The 24,507-nt window shown below is 43.3% G+C and overlaps 3 protein-coding genes across 3 annotated transcripts in view; 1 reads left to right on the top strand and 2 right to left on the bottom strand.

Annotated features, from left to right (window-relative positions):
* Positions 1-4,231, bottom strand: part of LOC109195278 (chloride anion exchanger) — a 47,209-nt gene extending 42,978 nt beyond the window's left edge. Inside the window, exons 1-2 of the mRNA XM_019347262.2 lie at positions 4,130-4,231; positions 3,684-3,845 (exon numbers count right to left, since the gene is read on the bottom strand). Of these exons, the coding sequence (XP_019202807.1) occupies positions 3,684-3,814 (131 nt within the window). The 5' untranslated portion in view covers positions 3,815-3,845; positions 4,130-4,231. The remainder of the gene's footprint in view (positions 1-3,683; positions 3,846-4,129) is intronic.
* Positions 4,232-5,051: 820 nt separating this feature from the next.
* Positions 5,052-6,269, bottom strand: LOC109194998 (uncharacterized). Its single transcript, XM_019346367.2, has 2 exons — positions 5,985-6,269; positions 5,052-5,893 (listed from the first exon to the last, which is right to left on the bottom strand). The coding sequence occupies exons 1-2, from the start codon at positions 6,228-6,230 to the stop codon at positions 5,252-5,254; spliced, it is 888 nt and encodes a 295-aa protein (XP_019201912.1). The 5' UTR covers positions 6,231-6,269; the 3' UTR covers positions 5,052-5,251.
* Positions 6,270-6,671: 402 nt separating this feature from the next.
* Positions 6,672-9,359, top strand: LOC102078150 (uncharacterized). The gene is made up of 2 exons (XM_019346368.2): positions 6,672-7,889; positions 8,022-9,359. The coding sequence occupies exons 1-2, from the start codon at positions 7,680-7,682 to the stop codon at positions 8,673-8,675; spliced, it is 864 nt and encodes a 287-aa protein (XP_019201913.1). The 5' UTR covers positions 6,672-7,679; the 3' UTR covers positions 8,676-9,359.
* Positions 9,360-24,507: the final 15,148 nt, after the last annotated feature.

Genomic DNA, 24,507 nt, shown 5'->3' on the forward strand with positions numbered 1-24,507 from the left:
AATTATCAAAACATTGTAGTTCTCTTGCAAAAGCGAACACAGCTAGATTAACTCTTCACACCTTCGTAAAAATGGTGTTTTCGTATCAAACAGTACACACAAGCCATCATCTACTAAGCACACAATGCGCCAACTGCACACTGATGGTATGAATACAAAACACATCTGGCTTTTGCTTTCTCTGTGTACAGATGTCAATTTGAGGTCACACTTTTGTCATAGTGTCATGTAAACATACAAGGATCCAAACTTCAAGTATTGGTGTTTATTCACACTCATCAAAACCAAGACAAAGTCAGAACACAGAATAGGAATTTCACAAAAAAAGGAAAAAAAAGACAATCAGCCTACATCATGTCGTCTTTCTGGGTCCGGCCACAAAATTTCGTCCACATCGCATGCGATATCCTCCAGTCCAAGGCGCCGGGGAAAATATCTCCTTGAATGCCGTATCCAGGCCTGACATGATGCCTGGTCAATATCTCCACATGTCTCCTCCATTGCCTGTAAAAGGGCTACCTGTTGATGAGGATGACGGTCATACACTTTCCAGCGCCAGGCAGAGAAGAACTCCTCGATGGGATTTAAGAATGGAGAGTATGGAGGGAGGTTGAGTGCCATGAAGGATGGGTGGTCTGTAAACCAGTTGCGGACCAAAGCAGCCCTATGGAAACTAACATTGTCCCATATGATGACATATCGGGTCTGCTCTGGTCTCTGAACAGTGAGCATGTCATGCAAGGTGTCCAGGAATGCAATAATGTGTGCAGTGTTGTATGGGCCTATGGTTGCATGATGGTGAACAACACCATTTTGGCTTATAGCTGCACACATGGTTATGTTACCACCACGTTGTCCTGGGACATTGATGATGGCACGGTGTCCAATAATGTTCCTGCCACGTCTCCTGGTTTTACTGAGGTTAAAACCGGCCTCATCCACAAAAAGTAGCTCATGTCCCATTGCATCTGCTTCTAGTTCCATCACTCTCTGGACAAGACAAAACAAATGCAACACATCAGGCCCATGCACAGCACTACAGTATGCACTTCCACATTCAGAACCAATGACACTAGCTTACCTGCACATAGTCATATCGCAGTTGCTTTACACGTTCTGTGTTTCTCTCGAAAGGAACTCTGTAAATTTGCTTCATTCTTATTCTGTGGCACACAAGTACACGACTTAGTGCAGAAATGCTTGCACTGTGTATATTTTGAAAGATGGTGTCATTATCAATTATGCGCTGCTGTATTTCGCGCAGTCTTATTGCATTATTGGCAATCACCATGTTCACTATATGGGTCTCTTGCTCTGGAGTGAACATTCTGCCTCTGCCCCAACATCTGGACGTCTAGCAATTCTGTGAAGTAACAATTTCAGTATTTTTGCATGTATGGTACTGTTGTGTTTCTCATTAGAGTATGGCCGTGCTACAAAGTACTTACCGATTCTCATTTCGAAATGTCCTAATGATACCTGCCACAGTGTAGCGGCTCAATTTAGGCTGAACCCGTTGGCCAGCTTCCCTCAGGGTCATCCCATGGTTGATGACGTGGTCCACTATTGTAGCTCTGATGTCATCAGTTATTCTGTTTCTTACTCTTCTTACCCTTCCTCTTTCCCCTCCTCGTCCTCTTCTTGCTCCTCCACATCCTCTTCCTCCAACTTCTTCACCTCCACGTCCTCTTCCTCCAACTTCTTCACCTCCACGTCCTCTCCCTCGGCCTCCTCTGATTCTCACTCTTCTCACTCTTGCTGCTCCTTCCATTGTACTCCACATAGACAGCTTACCTGTGGCCTGTTTATAGTGCTTAGGCTGATTGCAAAGTGGACTAATCATCTAAGACAGTTTTCACATGTGAAAGTGTGCCAGACAGTTGGCAAAATAGTGTTAATGATAGCCATACATGTGTATAATTTTGCTAGGAGTGTGTTGGAAATTTGGTAATTGAGTGTAAGCAGTGAGTTGTGTCTACAGTTTTGCAAAGTGTGTGTTACAAAATGGCAAACTGAGTGCAAAGCAGTGTTTGTGCTTTTAGTTTTGCAAACTCAGTGAGTGGTTTTGCTATAAGTATTAATAGTTTTAGAAATTGTGCTATAAGAATCACAGTTAGGGTTTAAGCATTCAGAAAAAACTGTAATAGGATTGTTAAGACTGCCAGGAGGATTGTTGGTGCCCCTCTCTCATCACTGGAGGAGATTTACAAACAGCGCTGCATACGCAGAGCTACCTCCATCATCAGAGACTCCCACCACCCCTGTCATGGCCTGTTCTCACTCCTGCCGTCTGGCAAGAGGTACAGGAGCATCAGCTGCAGAACCACCAGGATGCTGGTTCTTTGCACAAGCCGTGAGACTGATAAATGGTCTGTGCCCCCTCCCCACCCACACAGCCATTCACACAGCTACACTATAAGATCAACAAGCGTGTGTTTCCCCTATCCACACACACACACACACACACACACACACACACACACACATACATACAATACACTCCCCAGATACACACAATACCTAATTTTTCCATCCCCTTCTGTGAAAGGACTGCTGCTATCTACCCGAACAAATGTGACTGGAGTTTGTTTTAGAACTTAGATTTTATGCTATTTATGCCTTTTTTGCTGCTCTTTTTTTAAAACCCATTCTTTTAAACTATATTTATTCTTTTTAAACTGTATTGCTTATTGCACTGTTGCTGGTGAGGCTGGGTAACACCATACAAAATGACAATAAACTTCTTCTTGAGTCTTGAGTCTTAATAACTGTCTGTTAATAAAATGCAATCAACGCTAGTTTTCCTGCTTACTGAGCCTGGCACACTGACAAACAGAAGTGAAGACAAATTTATTTATATAGCACATTTAAAACAACATATGTTGACCAAGGTGCTGTGCATTTAAAATCATGAAAAGAGATAAAAACACGATAAAAGTTAAGAAAAAGAATCATAAAATGATTTGAGTTGGAAATAAGATAAATAAAAGTAGCACAAACTCATTCTGATTTTAAAGCCAAGGAATAAAACTTTTATTCTGCTTCCAGTTTTGAAAGTGTCCACAGAGAAGGCAATATGTGAAATTAAAATAGATAAAGCATCACCTCTGTTACTTTGTTAGAATTGCAGCTGAAAGCAAAGGATCTAAATACCACGGTACCTATACCATTGATAACTGTTACAAGGGAGCAAAAAACACAAAGCACCAAGTGGATAAATAGCCAACAGCTGTTCATCCTTATAATTATAGTTATAGTGTAGCAGCATAGGCCTGCCAGTGTGTCACCATTTAAAACACCCAGTAAATATCATTTTTAAAACGTCTGGACATCAGTGACAGTCTTAATGTCACAGATCAGTTACCTCTGCCAATAACTGCCCTAACCCTGTTTGCATGCTGCAAAGATCTTTTACATATATAACAAACACAAACACATAATGTTTTTATATCAGATAAAGTGGCTCGTCAGACCTTAATCACTATAAACTTAACCTGTGTAAACTGAGCCAAATAAGGCTGAACCTTTTAAGTGTTGGTGGAAATACGAGCAGGCTGTTGCTGAATTCACCACAGTTCATTTCATCAAGCCTATGCAGAGTCATCATTTAGAACTTAGGTTTATATTCAGTCATCACAGAAACTACACAGAAAACACAACAAGCATTCTGACATGTTCCTTACGTGAAATACTGTTTGACGTGGTCCAGCATAGTTTTGCGGTGCCTGTAGATCTTTTCATGGTCCTGAGCGAAGGACTCCTCCGAGTACAGCGGCCTGGTCACCACGTACTGCTGAGCTGCCGGGCGCATCATCTCGCCTTTGCTGCTTCTGCTCTGTGTGGCTCTGAGGTCCATTAATCACATCAGGTTAGGAAAAGGATCCTGTCTTTCCTTTGAACATCACTTATCAAAGCACATTAACAGAAAACAGCAAAGGTCCAGACCCCCAAATACAAGACAGAGCACATAAGGCAGGTCAGAACGTGCGTTGTCCCAGAGGGTGAGATTTGTCAGGTTGAAGAAACACCAGAGAAGTTTGGTTTGAGTTTTAGCAGTCCTCACTTCCCCAGCAGTTCCCTCTTTACTTTCCAACACATACGTATATGTAGAGCAGCTCGTCCTACATACCTGAGAGCGTCCCTGTCTGCGTCGAAGCTTCCACCGTCTCTTCCTCCTGCTCCAGATCCTGGAAATCAACTGGGGTCTCAGGCGGTTGTGCCACCAATAAATGCCATCTCTCCCACTTATCACAACTGTAATTATTAACAGCAATTACGATGATGTCCCTGTTTCAAGTATGATTACAAATGCTGGATGTCTGACGTACCCTTGACCTTTGTTCTCACTGATAACCCGCAACTTTAAGTAGAGGGAGGATGTGGACAGCACAAACAGGATAGGATAGGATAAAACTCAAGAAGCATTTTAGGAGGCGAAACGGCTGTAAAAGTTGTTTGTGGCATGCCTTTGTGCACCTCGTGTGTGGTGCAGGAAGCAGGTTTGTCAGTATCTAGTCTAATAGTATCTCTCAGTCAGCAGGGATGGAGAATCATTTTAAATGCAAACTGGGTTTCACATGTTGTACAAATTGATAGAAATTAAAATGAAACAGTTTTTCTTAACGAATGCACAGGTGTTATCTGACCGTACGATGAGAACAAGATGGCCCAATCCAGCTTTTGTTATGTCACATCATGCTGAATGATAAGCCACAGTGCAGTGATTAAAAACCCCCTGAATTACAATCACTTTCCACTCATTGGGCATTAATTCTATCAGTAGACAGGACTGAAGAGTTGTCATTGGTTATTTACAGTTTTTTCTGATTGCTTAAGCACATTTTTTGTAACTATTGGCTATTTTTGCAAAACTCTACACACAAATAAGAAAACCTGTCACCCAATTATCAAAACATTGTAGTTCTCTTGCAAAAGCGAACACAGCTAGATTAACTCTTCACACCTTCGTAAAAATGGTGTTTTCGTATCAAACAGTACACACAAGCCATCATCTACTAAGCACACAATGCGCCAACTGCACACTGATGGTATGAATACAAAACACATCTGGCTTTTGCTTTCTCTGTGTACAGATGTCAATTTGAGGTCACACTTTTGTCATAGTGTCATGTAAACATACAAGGATCCAAACTTCAAGTATTGGTGTTTATTCACACTCATCAAAACCAAGACAAAGTCACAACACAGAATAGGAATTTCACAAAAAAAAGGGAAAAAAAAGACAATCAGCCTACATCATGTCGTCTTTCTGGGTCCGGCCACAAAATTTCGTCCACATCGCATGCGATATCCTCCAGTCCAAGGCACCGGGGAAATATCTCCTTGAATGCCGTATCCAGGCCTGGCATGATGCCTGGTCAATATCTCCACATGCCTCCTCCATTGCCTGTAAAAGGGCTACCTGTTGATGAGGATGACGGTCGTACACTTTCCAGCGCCAGGCAGAGAAGAACTCCTCGATGGGATTTAAGAATGGAGAGTATGGAGGGAGGTTGAGTGCCATGAAGGATGGGTGGTCTGTAAACCAGTTGTGGACCAAAGCAGCCCTATGGAAACTAGCATTGTCCCATATGATGACATATCGGGTCTGCTCTGGTCTCTGAACAGTGAGCATGTCATGCAAGGTGTCCAGGAATGCAATAATGTGTGCAGTGTTGTATGGGCCTATGGTTGCATGATGGTGAACAACACCATTTTGGCTTATAGCTGCACACATGGTTATGTTACCACCACATTGTTCTGGGATATTGATGATGGCACGGTGTCCAATAATGTTCCTGCCACGTCTCCTGGTTTTACTGAGGTTAAAACCGGCCTCATCCACAAAAAGTAGCTCATGTCCCATTGCATCTGCTTCTAGTTCCATCACTCTCTGGACAAGACAAAACAAATGCAACACATCAGGCCCATGCACAGCACTACAGTATGCACTTCCAAATTCAGAACCAATGACACTAGCTTACCTGCACATAGTCATATCGCAGTTGCTTTACACGTTCTGTGTTTCTCTCGAAAGTAACTCTGTAAATTTGCTTCATTCTTATTCTGTGGCGCGCAAGTACACGACTTAGTGCAGAAATGCTTGCACTGTGTATATTTTGAAAGATGGTGTCATTATCAATTATGCGCTGCTGTATTTCGCGCAGTCTTATTGCATTATTGGCAATCACCATGTTCACTATATGGGTCTCTTGCTCTGGAGTGAACATTCTGCCTCTGCCCCCAACATCTGGACGTCTAGCAATTCTGTAAAGATAAGATAAGATAACCTTTATTAGTCCCACATGTGGGAAATTTCAGTATTTTTACATCTATGGTATTGTTGTATTTCTCATTGACATACGGCAGTGCCACAAGTCTTAGTGCAAAGTGACTGTACTAACCGACTCTCATTTCAAAATGTCCTTATGATGCTTGCTACAGTGTAGCGGCTCGAGTTAGGCTGAACCCGTTGGCCAGCTTCCCTCAGGGTCACTCCATGGTTGATTACATGGTCCACTATTGTAGCTCTGATGTCATCAGCAATTCTATTTCTTACTCTTCTTACCCTTCCTCTCCCCCCTCCTCGTCCTCCTCTTGCTCCTCCTTGTCCTTGTCGTTCTCTTCATCCTACTTCTTCACCTCCACGTCCTCTTCCTCGGCCTCCTCTACTTCTCACTCTTCCTGCTCCCTCCATTGTACTCCACACACACAGCTTACCTGTATTACAGTTTTTTTCAGTCGCTAACAAGCGTTTGTCCAAACAGTTGTCACATTTGCAAAACTCTAAACACAATTAGCACAGCATCGGTCTGTTGTGGCCATACCATTCACACATTTCATGTCGTGTTCACCCAATATGCAGTCAGTGAACACATTTCCACAATGCTTACATTTTCTTAACAGACAAGCTATACCTCCCAACAAAATTATGGACTGTTTTTGTAGTATTTACGAATGTTAACACACAACATCCCACAATAGCAAAAACAATATTCCAAACCTTAGATACAGTATAAAAACCTCTGCTTCTGCAATGATATCAGTACAAAAACAATATCAATATCAAAAATATATCTCAGCTGATAATAAACAAACAATTGAATAATTGACACACAGCTGATTTATGTTGGGTAAATTGGGCCAACCACAGCTTATTCCATTCTGGCTTAGACTCAGTGGGGTTTATAAGGCAAGACCTTGAGGAGTGATGTTTTTGGAAACAAAAAAAAGACAAACACTGTAATGTCTGGTCGAGGAAGAGTAAGAGCAAAGGGCCCAGGGAGAAGAGCAGGCCCAAGGAGAGGGCAAGGTAGAGGTGTAAGAATGCGTGGTGGTGGCATTCCAAGGGCTGCAAGAACAGTAGTCAGTGATGAAATTCGTGCCACTATCATTGACCATGTAATAAACCATGGTCTTTCACTAAGAGAGGCTGGTGAAAGAGTGCAGCCCAATTTGAGGCGGTCAACGGTTGCCTCCATTATACGCATCTTTCAACAAACCAACAGGTAAGTATTGCATTTTACATGGATTGTTTCTATTCTCACTTGACATGTCAATATGGTCATACAGTAATGCATATGTTGAATTTTTTGTCTTTCTAAAGAATACAACGTCTTCCACCCTCTGGGGGAAGAGGAAAGCTCCTCAGTAATGATCAGGAGCTTGCCATTGTAGAAATGGTTGCTGCAAATAATGCAATAAAACTGCGTGAAATTCAAACTAGAATTGTGGCGGACCATGAGATATTTGACAATATCGATAGAATCAGCCTCACAACCATTACGCGGACATTGTCCAAACACAGAGTGCGGATGAAGCAGCTCTACACTGTTCCCTTTGAGAGGAACAGTGAGAGGGTCAAGGAGCTACGACGACAATATGTCCAGGTATAGTGTATATTCAATCCAATGTCCAGTTCTATAAGCTTTGCACTTTGCAAGTAGGTAACCTACACAATACTAGGTTACAGTACAGTATGGTATACAGTAATAACATGACTTACATAAACTTTGTTTCAGAGAGTTATGGAATTGGAGGCCAACCAGGCCCCTCATGAATTCATATACATCGATGAGGCAGGATTCAATCTGGCCAAAAGGCGTCGACGTGGACGAAATGTAATTGGAAAAAGGGCCACAGTTGATGTGCCAGGACAGAGAGGGGCAAACATTACCATGTGTGCAGCAATTGCAAATGCAGGATTACTCCTTCACAGATGTCAGGTTGGACCCTATAATACAGAGCGCTTGCTTGCCTTTCTCAATGATCTCCACCAGCGCCTGGTTCCAGAGCAGGGTCAGGAGGGTGAAAACATGAGGACCTTTGTAATTACCTGGGACAATGTGGCTTTCCATCACTCGCAAGCAATAACAACATGGTTTGAAGTCCACCCAAGACTGGTAAGTCTCTTCCTTCCACCCTATTCACCTTTCCTCAACCCCATAGAGGAGTTCTTTTCTGCATGGAGGTGGAAGGTTTATGACCATCAGCCACATGACCAGATGTCCCTCCTTGAAGCCATGGATGCTGGCTCCAGGGACATCACAGTTGACGATTGCCAAGGGTGGGTCCGACATACCAGGCGGTTTTATCCCAGGTGCATCGACTTGGATAACATCAGATGTGATGTTGATGAAAACATGTGGCCTAACCCTGAAGATCGCAGAGATTAGATGCAAATTTTTTGCCTTTTTTTAGCCCCCCTCCCCCTCCCCCCCTTTTTATCTTGGCTTTTTGCTGTTGTTTTTTTGTTCAGAATGCTCTTGTGTGTTTCATGGATATTTTGTTCACTGTAAGCAATACTGTAAAACTTTCTCTGTCCTATCATACCGTGTTTCTACTGTACCTCCTGTAGTAAACAGTAAAGAAACAAAAACTTGTTTGCTTTTTACTGGAATGCTTTTGAATGTGAACATTACTGTACATGTGGACATACAGTTACCAACCAAGACATTTCTGGTGTCAAAATGGTGGATTGCATGTTTCGCATGCAAATACCTGTAAAACTGAAACATAAAAGTCTATGCAGTTTTTGTAATGTCAATAATAGCCAGTATTTTGAAACCTGGTGTACTTTGATTGACTGCATGTACCTTGTGAAGTGAAAACAAGTGTTATTCTTTGACAGACTAATTTCATTTTGAGTCAGATTTATAGTGTTTTTGTACAGTTAGTGTGTGCAGAGAAAGATGTGTTCTATTTTGAAATGAAGAGTTAGTATATATTTAACAAAATGTATTTTTGAGAAGAAAATTATCCATTTGGCCAATTGTGTTTTGTAGGTGTGAGTCTGTGTTAAGAGTTTAGAAAAAGTATCTGAAGTATGGGTAGGCGCTTGTTAGCGATTGAAAAAAACTGTAATGAACAGGAAATTATCCAATAACCAGCCCCTAATTGCAGATAGACAAGATTCTAGCTTAGATACTTCAGCACAATTTCCAATCGTTAGAGGAACATAAAACTGCAGGTCATCAGCGTAACAATGAAAAGTTACATTAAAAGAACATAAAAGAACACCAAGAGGCAGCAGGGCTCTTCATTTCTAAATTATTAACTAACAATCTTGTACTTAAAGTGCTTTGTCAATATTGTAGAAAATGCTAAACTTAATCATCATCTTGGCTCCTCTGACGACCTGTTTGCTGCTGCCTGCTGCTGAAAGGCAGTGGGGAGAGGGGACACTTGGGCAGTGCATTTATCGCAGCACATAATGTGTTTTCTGGATACACTGCTGCTTTTTCAGCATTCAAAGATTGATGGCACCGTGTCAGAGCTGGCTATGAATTTCAGACAGATCAGGCCTTAACTAAACAAAAAAGTTATCTATCGTTCTTTTCATCTTTTCTTATTACCCACAGCTACATCCACTTCTGTCAGGCCTAGGCTGCTCACTAGAGCTGGGTATCATCACTGATTTCTATAATCCATTCGATTCCGGTTCTCAAAGTCCTGATTCGATTCAATTTAGCCTGAGACAGTCAGAAATATTATAATTCTGATCATTTATCAGCACTGATACATGTGAGACTTCATCAGAATTGTGAACATCACAGCAGATGCCTTTGTGTCAAAGTAACTGAGAATAAAACACAGAAAAACATGAAGGAGATTTTGCTGGCCTGGCTTTTTATAGCAGATAACCTTAAAAATATTCTGCAATATTCTGCAATTTTGCATAATTTTAAAAAGTTTACATTTCTTCAGTATTGAACAGCAGAAATTAGGCTTTCTTGTCCGAGGTCATTTAAGTGAAAAAAAAGAAAAAGAAAAGAAAAAGACAGCGGCCGACAGCGCTGTAAACAACGGTAGACTGGTGGGTAATAAGCCAATGAATAACAGAGATTTGAAACGGGAAACTGTTCTTGAAGTACACGGAGAGAGAGAGAGAGAGAGAGAGCTGTGCATGAAGTGTGATTTTTATCGTGGTGGAAGCAAAACAGCAAAAGTCAGAGGGAATTCATGACGACATTGATCAAATGTGAAGCGTAGTTTGCTGCTTCTTTTGCTGCTGGCTCGGCGAATTTTGGTTGGAGAGACAAAACCTGCAGCTCAGAATCAGCTCAAAAAGACGTAAACACAGAGCAGACCCGACGCATCAGAATCGGCAGGGCTCGCAAAATTTCAAAATCCCTGGTAGCCCTTCGGGCAGGGACTCTTCAGTTTTTGGTAGCCCAAAATAAATTTAAGTAGCCCGAATAAAAAAGGGAGCAATTTTTTTATGTTTTGTTTCCTGTTTTGTTTCTGTTACAATATTAAATTTAATGTATAATATTGTAACGGAAACAAAACATTAATTATAAAATTGTTGAAACACAAATTACAACATTGTATAAAAATTACAATCATCAACTCAAATACTTGGATCTAATTGAACAGAAATTTCTATGAACTTGTAAGAACTGTGTAGAACATGAATCAGTCTGTGTCAGGTCCTGAATTTGAAATTTCCACTGAAGTCTCAGGAGAGAGGGATATTATACCCCTTATGTCAAAAATATTCATGAGCTTTTTGAGTGTTAGGTTCTATGAATTATTCATGAGCTCAGGAAGTAATTAAATTATGATAATAATTAAATTATGATAATAATTAAATTATGATATTCATAAAAAATTATGATTTTCATAAAAATATGATATTCATCCAAAATATGCTAGTTCATAGGTCATTGCTTTTCTTCCCCCAAAAATAAGAACTAATTGCTTATTTTAGAAAAGTTTTTATATCAAATAGCATTCTTTTATTTTTTTAATCCAATAAAAACTTTTTCCTTTTTTCCCTAAAGAAACGCCATCTGGTGGTGGGTCAGCGCATGACAGCGCATGAGTGCACAGGGTGCGCACGAGCGCGCCTGTGTGTCTAGGCGCGCCCGTGCGCGCGCCTGACTCGGGACCGGGCCTGTGTGTCTGGGACAGTGTTTATGGGTGAAAATGTGTTAAACCAGTATAAATGTGCTTAGTTAAACTTGTGCTTTTGTAACGTTCAGTATTGCCAGACATACAGGGTGCATGCCTTGTGGGAAAAGTTTATTTCAATTTATATGCATTTGTTTAATCCAAACAAAGAAATTTAAAATCAAAGTCCGAGTCGCAAAAAACTCTGGCGATCATAAACGCACCGCGGCTCCCAGCGGCTTACAGCAAAAAACAAACAACAACAACAAAAAAAAAAACCTCCTGAAAAACAAAACAAAACAAAAAAACCTCCGCGGTTTCTCTCCAAAATACACAAAACAAAAAACCCCTAGAAATAACCTGTAGGGAACCCCCGTATACCCAAAACCTTATATTCGAAAACAGGGCAAATCCTGAAACCAAATCCTTAGTCATTTTTTCTCAAAAAACAGCCCTATCACTAGCTCCGTGTCTAAGTTCTTACTCGCGATCCTTAGGCACATAACCCGCCAATCCTCCTGAAAAACAAAAAAAAACCCTCCGCAGTTTCTCTCCAAAATACGCAAAACAAAAAACCCCTAGAAATAACCTGTAGTCAACCTCCTATCCCCAAGCCTTATATTTGATAACAGGGCAAAATCCTGAAACCAAATCCTTAGGCTTTTTTTCTCAAATCCCGCTCAGAGTCTAAGTTCTCCCTTCGCTCCGATCCGCACCGGCCCGCAACCAGAGCAGTCTCTTTTTCCTTATTGTTCGTTCCCCGGCTCATCCCCGAATGCTGCTTACCTCGTTTGAAAGATTGCGCCCGAGACCAACTCCGCCTCCCAGGTGCCCCGCTGCCCTGCCGCCACTCAGACCAATTCACAATAATACCCCCTTCGCCAGACCACTAAAACAATTAGCGGTACTCAGACCAATTCACAATAATACCCCTTCGCCAGACCACTAAAACAATTAGCGGTACTCAGACCAATTCACAATAATACCCCCTTCGCCAGACCACTAAAACAATTCGCGTCACTTTTACCTGTGTGCATATCAATCATACCAGGTAAACCTTACTGCCCCGCTGACAATTACATAACAAAGGGGCGGATCCATTGGCACCCTACTCACCCAATTGGATACAGGCCCGATTTATCTTCTCAGCGATAGGTCTATTCTCTCACTTGCATCAGGATAAATAATCTCACATTTCAAGTTGAATTTAACAGTTTTTCCCTCTCAGAAAAACAAGTTTTCTCCTTTTTTCACAAAACAACATGGCCACCAGACCTACCAACCTCACTGTGGTCTCTCAGACCCCCGTAACCAGCTACAGAGCCTCTGCCACGCCAGTGCAAGTCAGACGATTGCATCTCTGTAGGGTCCAACCTGCATCTGCTATCCCTTTGGAGGAGAGATTCCCTCTCAACACCGGGGGATTTTGGGGCTATGCTTTCAGCCTCCCAGAGAGCCAAATCTATTTCTACCAGCTAAAAGCAGGTGAAAGTTTTGGCCCGCTGACACCACGGATTGCTTTTAGCTCCTCTGATTGGGCTGTTTTGACCCTCATCACGACCCCTGAAATCCAGAAGAGCCTGCAGGATACGAGCTCCCAGCAACCGCGAACAAGGGACCAAGAAACGCAGACGCCTCGTGTTTTCAAAGGGGCCCATGCGTCTCCACCATTCACCCAACAACACCGGCCTTTAAATGCGGTGAGAAAAACCGTGACATATGCGCAGTGGGAGACTAAGAGCACGCCGTTTTGCAGGTGGGTCTGTAAGGCCAGTCGTCAGACAGCAGAAAATGCCGGCAAGGATGAGTTCGTGCTGGAGCTTACGAACACCCACTCAGGTGTTTTCAACACATTGCTTCGGATTCCCATTCAAGACTGGCTGAAGATGGTGGGGGAAAAGAACGGCAGAATTTTAGAGCTTTTTAAGCTAAGTACACGCACCTCTGAGTTGGTCCTGGTTGGAAATAACCCCCCGCACTCAAAATAACCCCCCCCTCATCCGGTCCCCTTACCCCGCCTCCTCCTCCCCAGTGCTTTTAAAAACCGCAACGACCGTCTCCTCCACATCGTCTGTAAACAGCCATGAGTCACCACAGCTCTGGAACTCCCTCTGCTCTAACCCCAGCATCCTTTCGACCAACAGCTGCTTCTACTCCAGCCGGGAACCCCGTGATGGATCTTGCTACTCCACCGCAGAGTCCCCACCGGGGGTCATCATCTCCGGCTGCTATGCTTCCAGATTCGCCGCTCCTGCCTCCATCACCTCAAGGTTGGAACTCTCCCGGCCACCCTGCTCTCGGCTGGCAATCACCCGAACAGACCCCGGTAAACAACCCAGTCTCCGGTGTCTCGCTCTGGGCCTTGGGCGACCCTGTGTGCCGGGCTCTTTTCAGAGAGCCTGAAGACAATGATCCCCATCCCGGGGTGCGCAGTGGACAATCTTCGTCCCTGGACATCGACGAGGCCGCTACTCTACTCCCCACAGCCGTTTTTGAACTTATAAAACTAACTCTCAAGTACCTTGTCATGTCGCTACTCCAGAAACACCGACAAGACGTGTGTCAAGGATGCGCAGTCTCCCACCCCTCACAGAGACGCCATTCTTGTCTTTTCCCGTTGGAAAAATATTACTTTTTCAAGTACTATGATGAACTCTGCAAAAGATTATGGAACGGACATTTCACCAACACATTATTACAAATTTTACGGTTAGAAGGCTTTTCACCACCACCCGAGCAAGTCAGAGGTGTGGCCCAGGCGTATCTCTTTGAACTCAGAGACGCCCGCGATATAGAGGGCACTCTGCAAGAAATCGAGACCAGTGTCACTGAAGTTACTCGTACAATAATTGATCAAGTGTTAGATGACAATTACTCACTGTGGCTGTCCTAGTATTTGTTTTTCTTCTCTTTCCTATTATTTTTCTTACTGTCAAGTTTTTGTTTGTGTGTTTTTTACTCGTTTCAGATGTAATGTTTTTTTTTTTTGTTTGTTTTGTTTTTTCATTACATCAAATAAATTGTTTTTGGAAAAACGTTGTATCAAATAAAACTTTCTTGGAAAAGCATTGCAAGAATCAAACTCATTATTTGTTTTTACTCGTTCAAATGTATTGTTTTTCATTACATAAAATAAATTGTTTTTGGAAAACCTTTACATGAAATAAAACTTTCTTGGAAAATCATTGCAAGAATCAAACTCGTTATTTTTGTTTTTACTAGAATCAAAGTGCAATGTTTTAATGACAACAAATAAAATATTTTCATGAAGTTGTTACATGAGATAAGTAACTGCTCGATCATGAAATAAAACCATAGTTAAACATAACTTCAAAGAACACACATGGCAGAGCAGATTCTATTGAAACGCGCATATTACGACCCATCTCGCCCCGGTAGTTTTTGCGGAGTGCAAAAATTGATTAAAAGCGTGCAGGATGAAACTGGTACAAAGATTAACGCGCAAACAGCTCAAAACTTGCTCGCAGAACAGGATGCATACACCTTACACCGAGCCGCACGCCTGCGCTTTCCGAGAAACCGTGTGTTTGTCCCCAGACCTCTTAATCAATTTCAAGCCTGCCAATCCTCCTGAAAAACAAAAAAAACCCCTCCGCGGTTTCTCTCCAAAATACGCAAAACAAAAAACCCCTAGAAATAACCTGTAGTCAACCTCCTATCCCCAAGCCTTATATTCGATAACAGGGCAAAATCCTGAAACCAAATCCTTAGGCTTTTTTTCTCAAATCCCGCTCAGAGTCTAAGTTCTCCCTTCGCTCCGATCCGCACCGGCCCGCAACCAGAGCAGTCTCTTTTTCCTTATTGTTCGTTCCCCGGCTCATCCCCGAATGCTGCTTACCTCGTTTGAAAGATTGCGCCCGAGACCAACTCCGCCTCCCAGGTGCCCCGCTGCCAATCACATAACAAAGGGGGCGGCTCCATTCGCACCCCGCTCACCCAATCGCGCTCAGCTTGGATTTTCACGATCCCCCCGCTCAGGTTAAGACTCGCGTCCTCTCTCACAAGCCGTCTGACTTCGGACGCGTGGACAACTACCTCCACTCAGACTCAATCCACTCAGACTCAATCCACTCAGACCGAATCCACAATATTACCCCGGTCTCCAGACCACTTCGACAATTGGCGGCACTTTTACCTGTGTGCATATCAATCGGTAAGTGTTACTCTTGCTTTCCTTTTTTTAACCATTTTCTCTCAATAAGCTTTTCAAAGCCATCCAGAAAATAGGTAGTCTAACACCTGTAATACACTTTAAAAAATATATATATATAAGCTCCCAGTTTATCACTCAAAGCTAAAAGTGCTTGAGTACACTAGCAGCGATCATGTCCTCCTCAGGTACCTCTTTTTTTCTTACTCTTGTTCATATAATGCTTATATTTTACTGTATTTCCTGTTTTTAAATACTCCTTGTTATTTCTTTTTAGACTCTGAAATAAGCCTGTTTGATTAATGCTTATATTTTACTGTATTTCCTGTTTGTTTAAATACTTATTATTTCTTTTTAGACTCTGAAATAAGCCTGCTTGATTCTTCTCTTTTGGATAATCTCGATCAAATCGGTAGGTCTGCTTCATTCTTCTTGTCCCTTTTAACAGTTAATTGTACAAGAAAAACAAAAACAGTAACCCTCTTTTTAACTTATCAAACTTTTTCAGACATATCGGATTTGGACAACTATGTTTTTTCGAGTTCACCTAGTTCTTCGCCCAGTTCTTCACCACCACCGGTTTTAGAGCGAGCTACAGGCAAGAACATCCGTCTCTCGACCCGCGAGAGACAGGCCTTGCTTTCTGCAAGGGCTTGCCCAGCTTCAGCCCCCCAGCGTCCCTCGGGGAAAAACCTGAATTTAACCACCCGGGAGAGGGAACAACTGTTCGCGGCACACGCTCCCAGTCCCGGCTTCGGAGCTTCAGCCCCCCAGCGTCCCTCGGGGAAAAACCTGAATTTAACCGCCTGGGAGAGGGAACAACTGTTCGCGGAACACGCTCCCAGTCCCGGCTTCGGAGCTTCAGCCCCCAGCGTCCCTCGGGGAAAAACCTGAATTTAACCGCCTGGGAGAGGGAACAACTGTTCGCGGAACACGCTCCCAGTCCCGGCTTCGGAGGTTCTCCTCCTGCATCGGGGCCAAGACATCCACAGCCCCTGCCTCGGAGATCCAATCTAGGTCAGTCACTCTCGCTTTTTCTTTTTCTCTCATTTTATAAAAAAAAACTATCGCCTTTTCTATTAAACATCACTAACTGATATGTATCTTACCCTTAAATTCTTAGGGCATCTCAGAAACAGGAGTAGGAGGACCGTTAGGAGGACCCGTAGGCCTGCCAGCACAAGGAGGACAAGGCAGATACGTGTACGGCGAGACAGACTTGCTTCCATTGCTCTCCGATCAGTTTCGCTGATCGCGGAATTCATTCAGCTCATCTTATAATAAGTTTTTATTTAATTTAATTGTTTTTATTTTTATTTTATTTTATTTTTTAAAATATATTCTTTGTTAAACAATAAAATGGACAACCAGGAACAAGGTATTCCAGACCCCTTTCTTGCTTTAGAAATAGAGTTAGCCCGGTTAAATGAAAACGCCCGTCATTCACAGAATACACCTCCGCAGAATCATGAACACCCTGAGGTGATCAATAATAATAACGATCCTCTAGAACTGATTGATTTAGCTCTTGCACAACTAGCCCGTAGTGAAAGTCCCCACCAAAATAACACTGAGAATTTAGGAGTCGAGCATGTTGAGGCTCATTCTCAGTGTTATTTTGCTGTCCCCTTCTGGCTGCCTCTGCCTCAATTTTATCCCACAACTTAGACATTCACATTACTCACACTCTCATTACACATACATATAGGATCTTGGGGGTGGGCACGCTACACGGATTCCAAATTACCATCAGGGTGTACACCTCACCCCTGGCGTCGTTGCCCACCTCTCAATTTTAAATACACGTAGACATTGAGGGCTAGCAGGAGGGGCTATACGCTTACCTGCTGCTCTGGCAGGTAGCTCCATGCCCTCCTGGGTTTTAAATGCACCTTAGAACACACATACATCAACACTACATATGAGCGGGTGGAGGGAGGTTTGTAGTCTTCCTACACCCCCGTTCTCTGCGGCCTGCTGGAGCGGGGGGGCTAGGAGGAGGAGTTGGCCGTCCGACTGGGGTCTGGAATGTGGGGCCTCCCTGCTGCTGCGGAGTCGGGGCAGTCTGCTTCTCCCCACCGCAGGGAAAAGGGTAACATCACCTGGGTCTGGGCGCAGTTTCCCCCTCCAGGGGCAAGGGTACCTAGACCCGGGGCTTAGAGTACGCTTGGGGAGTGTGATTGTGTGTACAGCGTCTCTTTATGTCCGTCTCCACGTTGGGTGAGTGTTGAGTAATTGTATATGAGAGCATGAGGGTGGGAATAGATGTTTGTATCTGTGTGTGCCTGTTTGTCTGTGTCTATATGTCAGGTTGGGTATCAGACGCCACTTCTCTGGGGACATCTCAGGCCCTCCAAGGTTTGGAGGCCCATCTCCCCCCACCACTTCCCCTGCCGGTGGCAGACGCCCTCAGACATCGGTGCGTTGGTGGTTCTTTGTGTCCGGGGTGGGCGCCCAGGTACCCACCGGCTCACTCCTTGGCGGCTGCTTATCGGGGCCTGGAGCCTGGGGCTCGCTCGGGCCACTTCGGGGATGGGGTGCCCTCGGCCTCTCGGCCCGGGGCTCGGTCACTCAGGCACAGCTGGCTGCCGGCGGAGCTCACGGGCACGTCACTGCAACCCCCCCGGCTTCTGCTCCGCGGCTGCTGAGTGACCCCTCATCTGGGACTCTCCTCAGCTCTTTCTGGGATAGTGGCGCGGCTGCCCCTCTGTTGGTCTTCCTTGGTCTCTTGTGTTCTGGGGGCCTCTGGATGTCTGGAGTTTTGATCTCCTCCATACCTGCTTCATGCCCTGGAGGATGGGGCAGTGGCCCCCCACACCCTCTAGCAGATCATTACATGAAGGAACCTTTTAAAAAACAAGCGCGTTCATGCTCACAGGTGCACACACGGGTGATCACACACACAAACTACACCCTTTTTGGCTCCTACCTCAAAGCACACTGTGCGCTGTCGATCTCACGTGCTGCACAATAATGTTTAATATTTAGTATTTACTGTCATATTCCCATATATCATTGTGATGTTGTTTATTACTCTCGTTTTCTTCTGCTTGCTTTCTTTTTTTCTTAACAGGTGATCCAGGTGATCGATATATGTATTTTTTGTCTGCTTATTCTGTTGGTTTTTGGTTTTTGCCCTTCTCCCCCGTCCCTCTTCTCAGCTGTTTTTCTTTCCCTCTTTCTTTCTCCCCTTTTCTTTCCACCAGTCAAGTCTGTCCCGTATTCAGCAAGTGAAAATAAAATAAACAATAAAAGGTGAATCAAATGGACCATTACGGCAAGGCTGGGATGGTCCATTTGGTAAAGTAAATCCGTTGGGCATCTTTCTTCACCTTTAGACAATAATTCTGATGGCAAAAGAACCAAACGGGACAGGTTCAAAAAAAAAAAAAAGCAAGGCCTGTCTCTCGCGGGTCGAGAGACGGATGTTCTTGCCTGTAGCTCGCTCTAAAACCGGTGGTGGTGAAGAACTGGGCGAAGAACTAGGTGAACTCGAAAAAACATAGTTGTCCAAATCCGATATGTCTGAAAAAGTTTGATAAGTTAAAAAGAGGGTTACTGTTTTTGTTTTTCTTGTACAATTAACTGTTAAAAGGGACAAGAAGAATGAAGCAGACCTACCGATTTGATCGAGATTATCCAAAAGAGAAGAATCAAGCAGGCTTATTTCAGAGTCTAAAAAGAAATAATAAGTATTTAAACAAACAGGAAATACAGTAAAATATAAGCATTAATCAAACAGGCTTATTTCAGAGTCTAAAAAGAAATAACAAGGAGTATTTAAAAACAGGAAATACAGTAAAATATAAGCATTATATGAACAAGAGTAAGAAAAAAAGAGGTACCTGAGGAGGACATGATCGCTGCTAGTGTACTCAAGCACTTTTAGCTTTGAGTGATAAACTGGGAGCTTATATATATATATTTTTTAAAGTGTATTACAGGTGTTAGACTACCTATTTTCTGGATGGCTTTGAAAAGCTTATTGAGAGAAAATGGTTAAAAAAAGGAAAGCAAGAGTAACACTTACCGATTGATATGCACACAGGTAAAAGTGCCGCCAATTGTCGAAGTGGTCTGGAGACCGGGGTAATATTGTGGATTCGGTCTGAGTGGATTGAGTCTGAGTGGATTGAGTCTGAGTGGAGGTAGTTGTCCACGCGTCCGAAGTCAGACGGCTTGTGAGAGAGGACGCGAGTCTTAACCTGAGCGGGGGGATCGTGAAAATCCAAGCTGAGCGCGATTGGGTGAGCGGGGTGCGAATGGAGCCGCCCCCTTTGTTATGTGATTGGCAGCGGGGCACCTGGGAGGCGGAGTTGGTCTCGGGCGCAATCTTTCAAACGAGGTAAGCAGCATTCGGGATGAGCCGGGGAACGAACAATAAGGAAAAAGAGACTGCTCTGGTTGCGGGCCGGTGCGGATCGGAGCGAAGGGAGAACTTAGACTCTGAGCGGGATTTGAGAAAAAAAGCCTAAGGATTTGGTTTCAGGATTTTGCCCTGTTATCGAATATAAGGCTTGGGGATAGGAGGTTGACTACAGGTTATTTCTAGGGGTTTTTTGTTTTGCGTATTTTGGAGAGAAACCGCGGAGGGGTTTTTTCTGTTTTTCAGGAGGATTGGCAGGTTATGTGCCTAGGGTTAGGGTGGGCGCCGCTGGGCGCTGAATTTGAGAAAAAATGACTAAGGATTTGCCCTGTTTTCGAATATAAGGTTTTGGGTATACGGGGGTTCCCTACAGGTTATTTCTAGGGGTTCTTTGTTTTGCGTATTTTGGAGAGAAACCGCGGAGGTTTTTTGTTTTGTTTTGTTTTTCAGGAGGTTTTTTTTTTTTTGTTGTTGTTGTTTGTTTTTTGCTGTAAGCCGCTGGGAGCCGCGGTGCGTTTATGATCGCCAGAGTTTTTTGCGACTCGGACTTTGATTTTAAATTTCTTTGTTTGGATTAAACAAATGCATATAAATTGAAATAAACTTTTCCCACAAGGCATGCACCCTGTATGTCTGGCCATACTGAACGTTACAAAAGCACAAGTTTAACTAAGCACATTTATACTGGTTTAACACATTTTCACCCATAAACACGGTCCCAGACACACAGGCCCGGTCCCGAGTCAGGCGCGCGCACGGGCGCGCCTAGACACACAGGCGCGCTCGTGCGCGCCCTGTGCACTCATGCGCTGTCATGCGCTGACCCACCACCAGATGGCGTTTCTTTAGGGAAAAAAGGAAAAAGTTTTTATTGGATTAAAAAAATAAAAGAATGCTATTTGATATAAAAACTTTTCTAAAATAAGCAATTAGTTCTTATTTTTGGGGGAAGAAAAGCAATGACCTATGAACTAGCATATTTTGGATGAATATCATATTTTTATGAAAATTATAATTTTTATGAATATCATAATTCAATTATTATCATAATTTAATTATTATCATAATTTAATTACTTCCTGAGCTCATGAATAATTCATAGAACCTAACACTCAAAAAGCTCATGAATATTTTTGACATAAGGGGTATAATATCACTCTCTCACAGGTAAGAGGCAAGTGGAACCAAGATCGAGGACATTTGCTTTTTGAAGTTTGCAAAGACTGCTAAATTTTGTCAATGGCAGTTCGCTCTTTGCAACACAGTACGCTGTTCTAAACAGATTTTTCAGGTTGATTTTTAGTATGTTATTTGCAGACTGAGCAATAATGCATTTCTTGCATTTCTCATGGGTTCTAATGGGGGTCTTTCTTAAAATTACTGGTCCCAGTAACAAAGGCGCTTGTCGACTCAGAAATCGAGGGAAACCAACAACACACCCGGCAGAACATTGTGTTATTTAAACGGGTGCACATAAGTGGTCTGCAGGTGTGCATTCGCTGTCAAAATAAAAGACGCGCACCAGATAAGAAGTTGCAACGCGCGTTTGCGTCCATATAAAAGGCACTGTTTTTGTCCGCTAGAGTGGGATTTTCACGGCACATTCTGCACCAAATCTCTGTGCATTCATCATTTGTTTGAAGCCAGCTCACCTCCTGCAACCACTTTTCCGAGAATACGCGCTTCTTTTGTGGTTCGGACTCCTTCTGACATTTCTTTGGAGGTGGAGGAACACCAAAGTAATTGCTTAAAGGAGCCTCTTCGACATCTTTAAGAGTTCTAAACAAATGTCTGTCCTCCTCCAGAAAATCTTATGTACGCAAACACGCGTTGCAACTTCTTATCTTGTGCGCGTTAATTATTTTGACAGTGAATGCGCACCTGCGGACCACTTATGTGCACCCCTGGTTATTTAGCTTGTCATATTGCAGCCACAGAAATTCTTTTGTCCATGAAACCATAAAGCTGCACTTTCTTTTTCTCTCATAGTCTGATTTGTCATAACTTTTCCGTTTTGTGGTAGGCATTTCTTTGGCTGTCCTTTCTTCACCCTGACCTGTCTTATTTGGCTCAGCAGAGCTAAAATATATATCCTGCTGCTTTTACACACGCACTCACATAATGCTGAGCGATTCTCTGCGCGATCAACCTCTCACATGTTTAAGCTTGCTGCGGGAGATTTCACTTGTCATGTTCGCATAGTAAGCTAACGATTGATAAGACGAAGTCAGAGGAATTGGTGCGCAAATTATCGTCACTCACCAATCAGTACTGCCGCTCTCTATACACAGTTCGCGCGATTGCAAAGTGAAAGCAAAAAACAAGAGCAAATTCAAAAGCGATTTCAATATGTAACATAGTGACAGTGGCTCACCAATGCCAATGACATAATTACCCAGCTACATGTCCGAAAGAATGCAAAAGCATTGACATATATTTGTCCTTCCTATAGCCCGACGGGCAGGGCAGAGATAGATTTTGGTAGCCCGACTGGAAAAATCGCTAGCCCCAGGACGTCGGGCTAGCGATTTTGCGAGCCCTGATCGGTGAGCTCCGACAGCGTGCCCGTCTACATGCCATCGGGTGAGAAAGACAAAGCTGATTCTGATGCGTCGGGTCCGCTCCGTGTTTACGTCTTTGTGTGGAATCCGTGTGCCTGCTCTCATTTGCTGTTTGGTGGTTGTTGAAATAGTTTTGTGAGCTTTAATCTGAGAATCTGGCGTTTCTGGCAAAACACAGTTATATTTAAAAGTCAATTCAGGATTTAATGAATCGATATCGCTTTATTCAAGCTACTCACCTCTCTCTATCCACCTGCACTTTCAACTGGACCACGGCCAATCAGATAGGTCCTGCCCCTGACTATCTCTGATTGGTTTAGTCCACGATAGGGGCATAATGTGTGTCTGTTGTTGACCACACGGAGAGTTGCAGAGATTTTTTATTTTTTTTGTTACTCGAACATTGGTGTGACCAAATACTTTTTTTAGTCGCACCATTGAAAAATTAGGTCGCATTTGCGACCAAATTGGTCGCACTCTAGAGCCCTGGGCAGCAGATACAGAGAAAACAGCAATGGTCCAAGTACGGAGCCCTGAAGGACCCCATACCTCACTGCACAGGTCTCGGAGAGATCATTTTTAAAACTAACAGTCTGAGACCTCCCAGACAGGGAGGATCTCAGCCATGATAAAACATTTCCTGGTACATCAAGCTGCGTTTACAATCTTAGTTAATCCAGACAGGGAAATAACCTTAAAGTCAGAGAACAGTTTTTCAGCACCAACAGGTAAAGCAACTGAGTAGTCTAATGAACAGCTTGAGGAGAGAGTAATCTGATTCCTAAGTGTTTCAGCCTTGTCTCTGAAAAACATAAGAAAGTCATGAGCTGTCAAATTAGAACAGCAGAGAGTTGACTTACTCTCTGTAGATGGCAACACTGTGTTGAATAAGAGTTTTGAGTTATGCTGATGACTCATGATGAGATTTGAGAAATAATTTGTAACTGTGGACAGCTTAAAGTCAGGAGCTGGGACTCAAATGAGGTAAAAACACCAGGACTTTGTATTTGTTTGCATTTAAAACAGTCTTTGATGATAGAGGCTACCCCGCCCCCCCCCTCCCAGACAACCTGGAGGAGCTGAAGAAACTGGCATCGGAGGTGCAAAGTTCCAGCAAGTGTGCCACTTCACCAGCCATGTCTCAGTTAGGAACATGACATCCAGCTTATGAGTACCAAAAAAGTCTGAAGTGCATAAGTTTTATTTGATACAGATCTTGCATTTAAGAGAGCTAAATTTACTCTCTGTCCATCCGTGGTAGCAGGTTGGATATGCAGTAATTGCAAGTTGTTTATATTTGCTCCACCTCCCTTCATATTCCATCGGCATGGCGACCAATGAAACTTCGTCGGGTGAGAGTGCTCCAATGAGGTTGGGTAAACAGGAAGAAGGCAGCGCTGTTTGAGGGCAAAATAAAGTCCTAAACAGCCAGGGTCGCTAATGGTAAGGACCTGCTGCATCCAAGCTCTGACTCGCACACACTTTTCAGAGCGCGTGCCGCGCATACATCCACTTCCACAACGCTTCCGTTTAGAAGGATTCCAGAGTGGATCACAGCGATGCAGTTCCTCCGGTACCGACGCCAGTGGCGGCAGGAGTCCTCCACATCGCTCGCTAACGCTGGGGAGCATCAGCAGTGAGTCATGGATGTTAAGAAGCGTCTGTCGCTCATACACCAACAGGTAGTGGGTTTTTAAAACTAGCAGGGACACCACTAAGAGCACAAAACATAAACATTGCAGAACCGAGAGATGGCGTGCCATGACACCCGGCGCCATCTTTCAACACACAATAAGTTAGAGACACCGCTGTACAGTGGTGTGGACAATACATTTATTGTTCTTCATTTCTCTAGCACATCAATCAAACAGCAAGTTGCATTATTTTAAAGACAGAAACATGTACAGCATAATAAATATATGGAATCAAGTACAATGCTGCATATGTATGTAGTTATTAGAGTAATATGGTAAATGGTAAATGGCCTGTATTTATATAGCGTTTTTCTAGTCCCT

Source organism: Oreochromis niloticus, linkage group LG17, assembly GCF_001858045.2.
Source record: "Oreochromis niloticus isolate F11D_XX linkage group LG17, O_niloticus_UMD_NMBU, whole genome shotgun sequence".
Lineage (NCBI taxonomy): Eukaryota > Metazoa > Chordata > Actinopteri > Cichliformes > Cichlidae > Oreochromis > Oreochromis niloticus.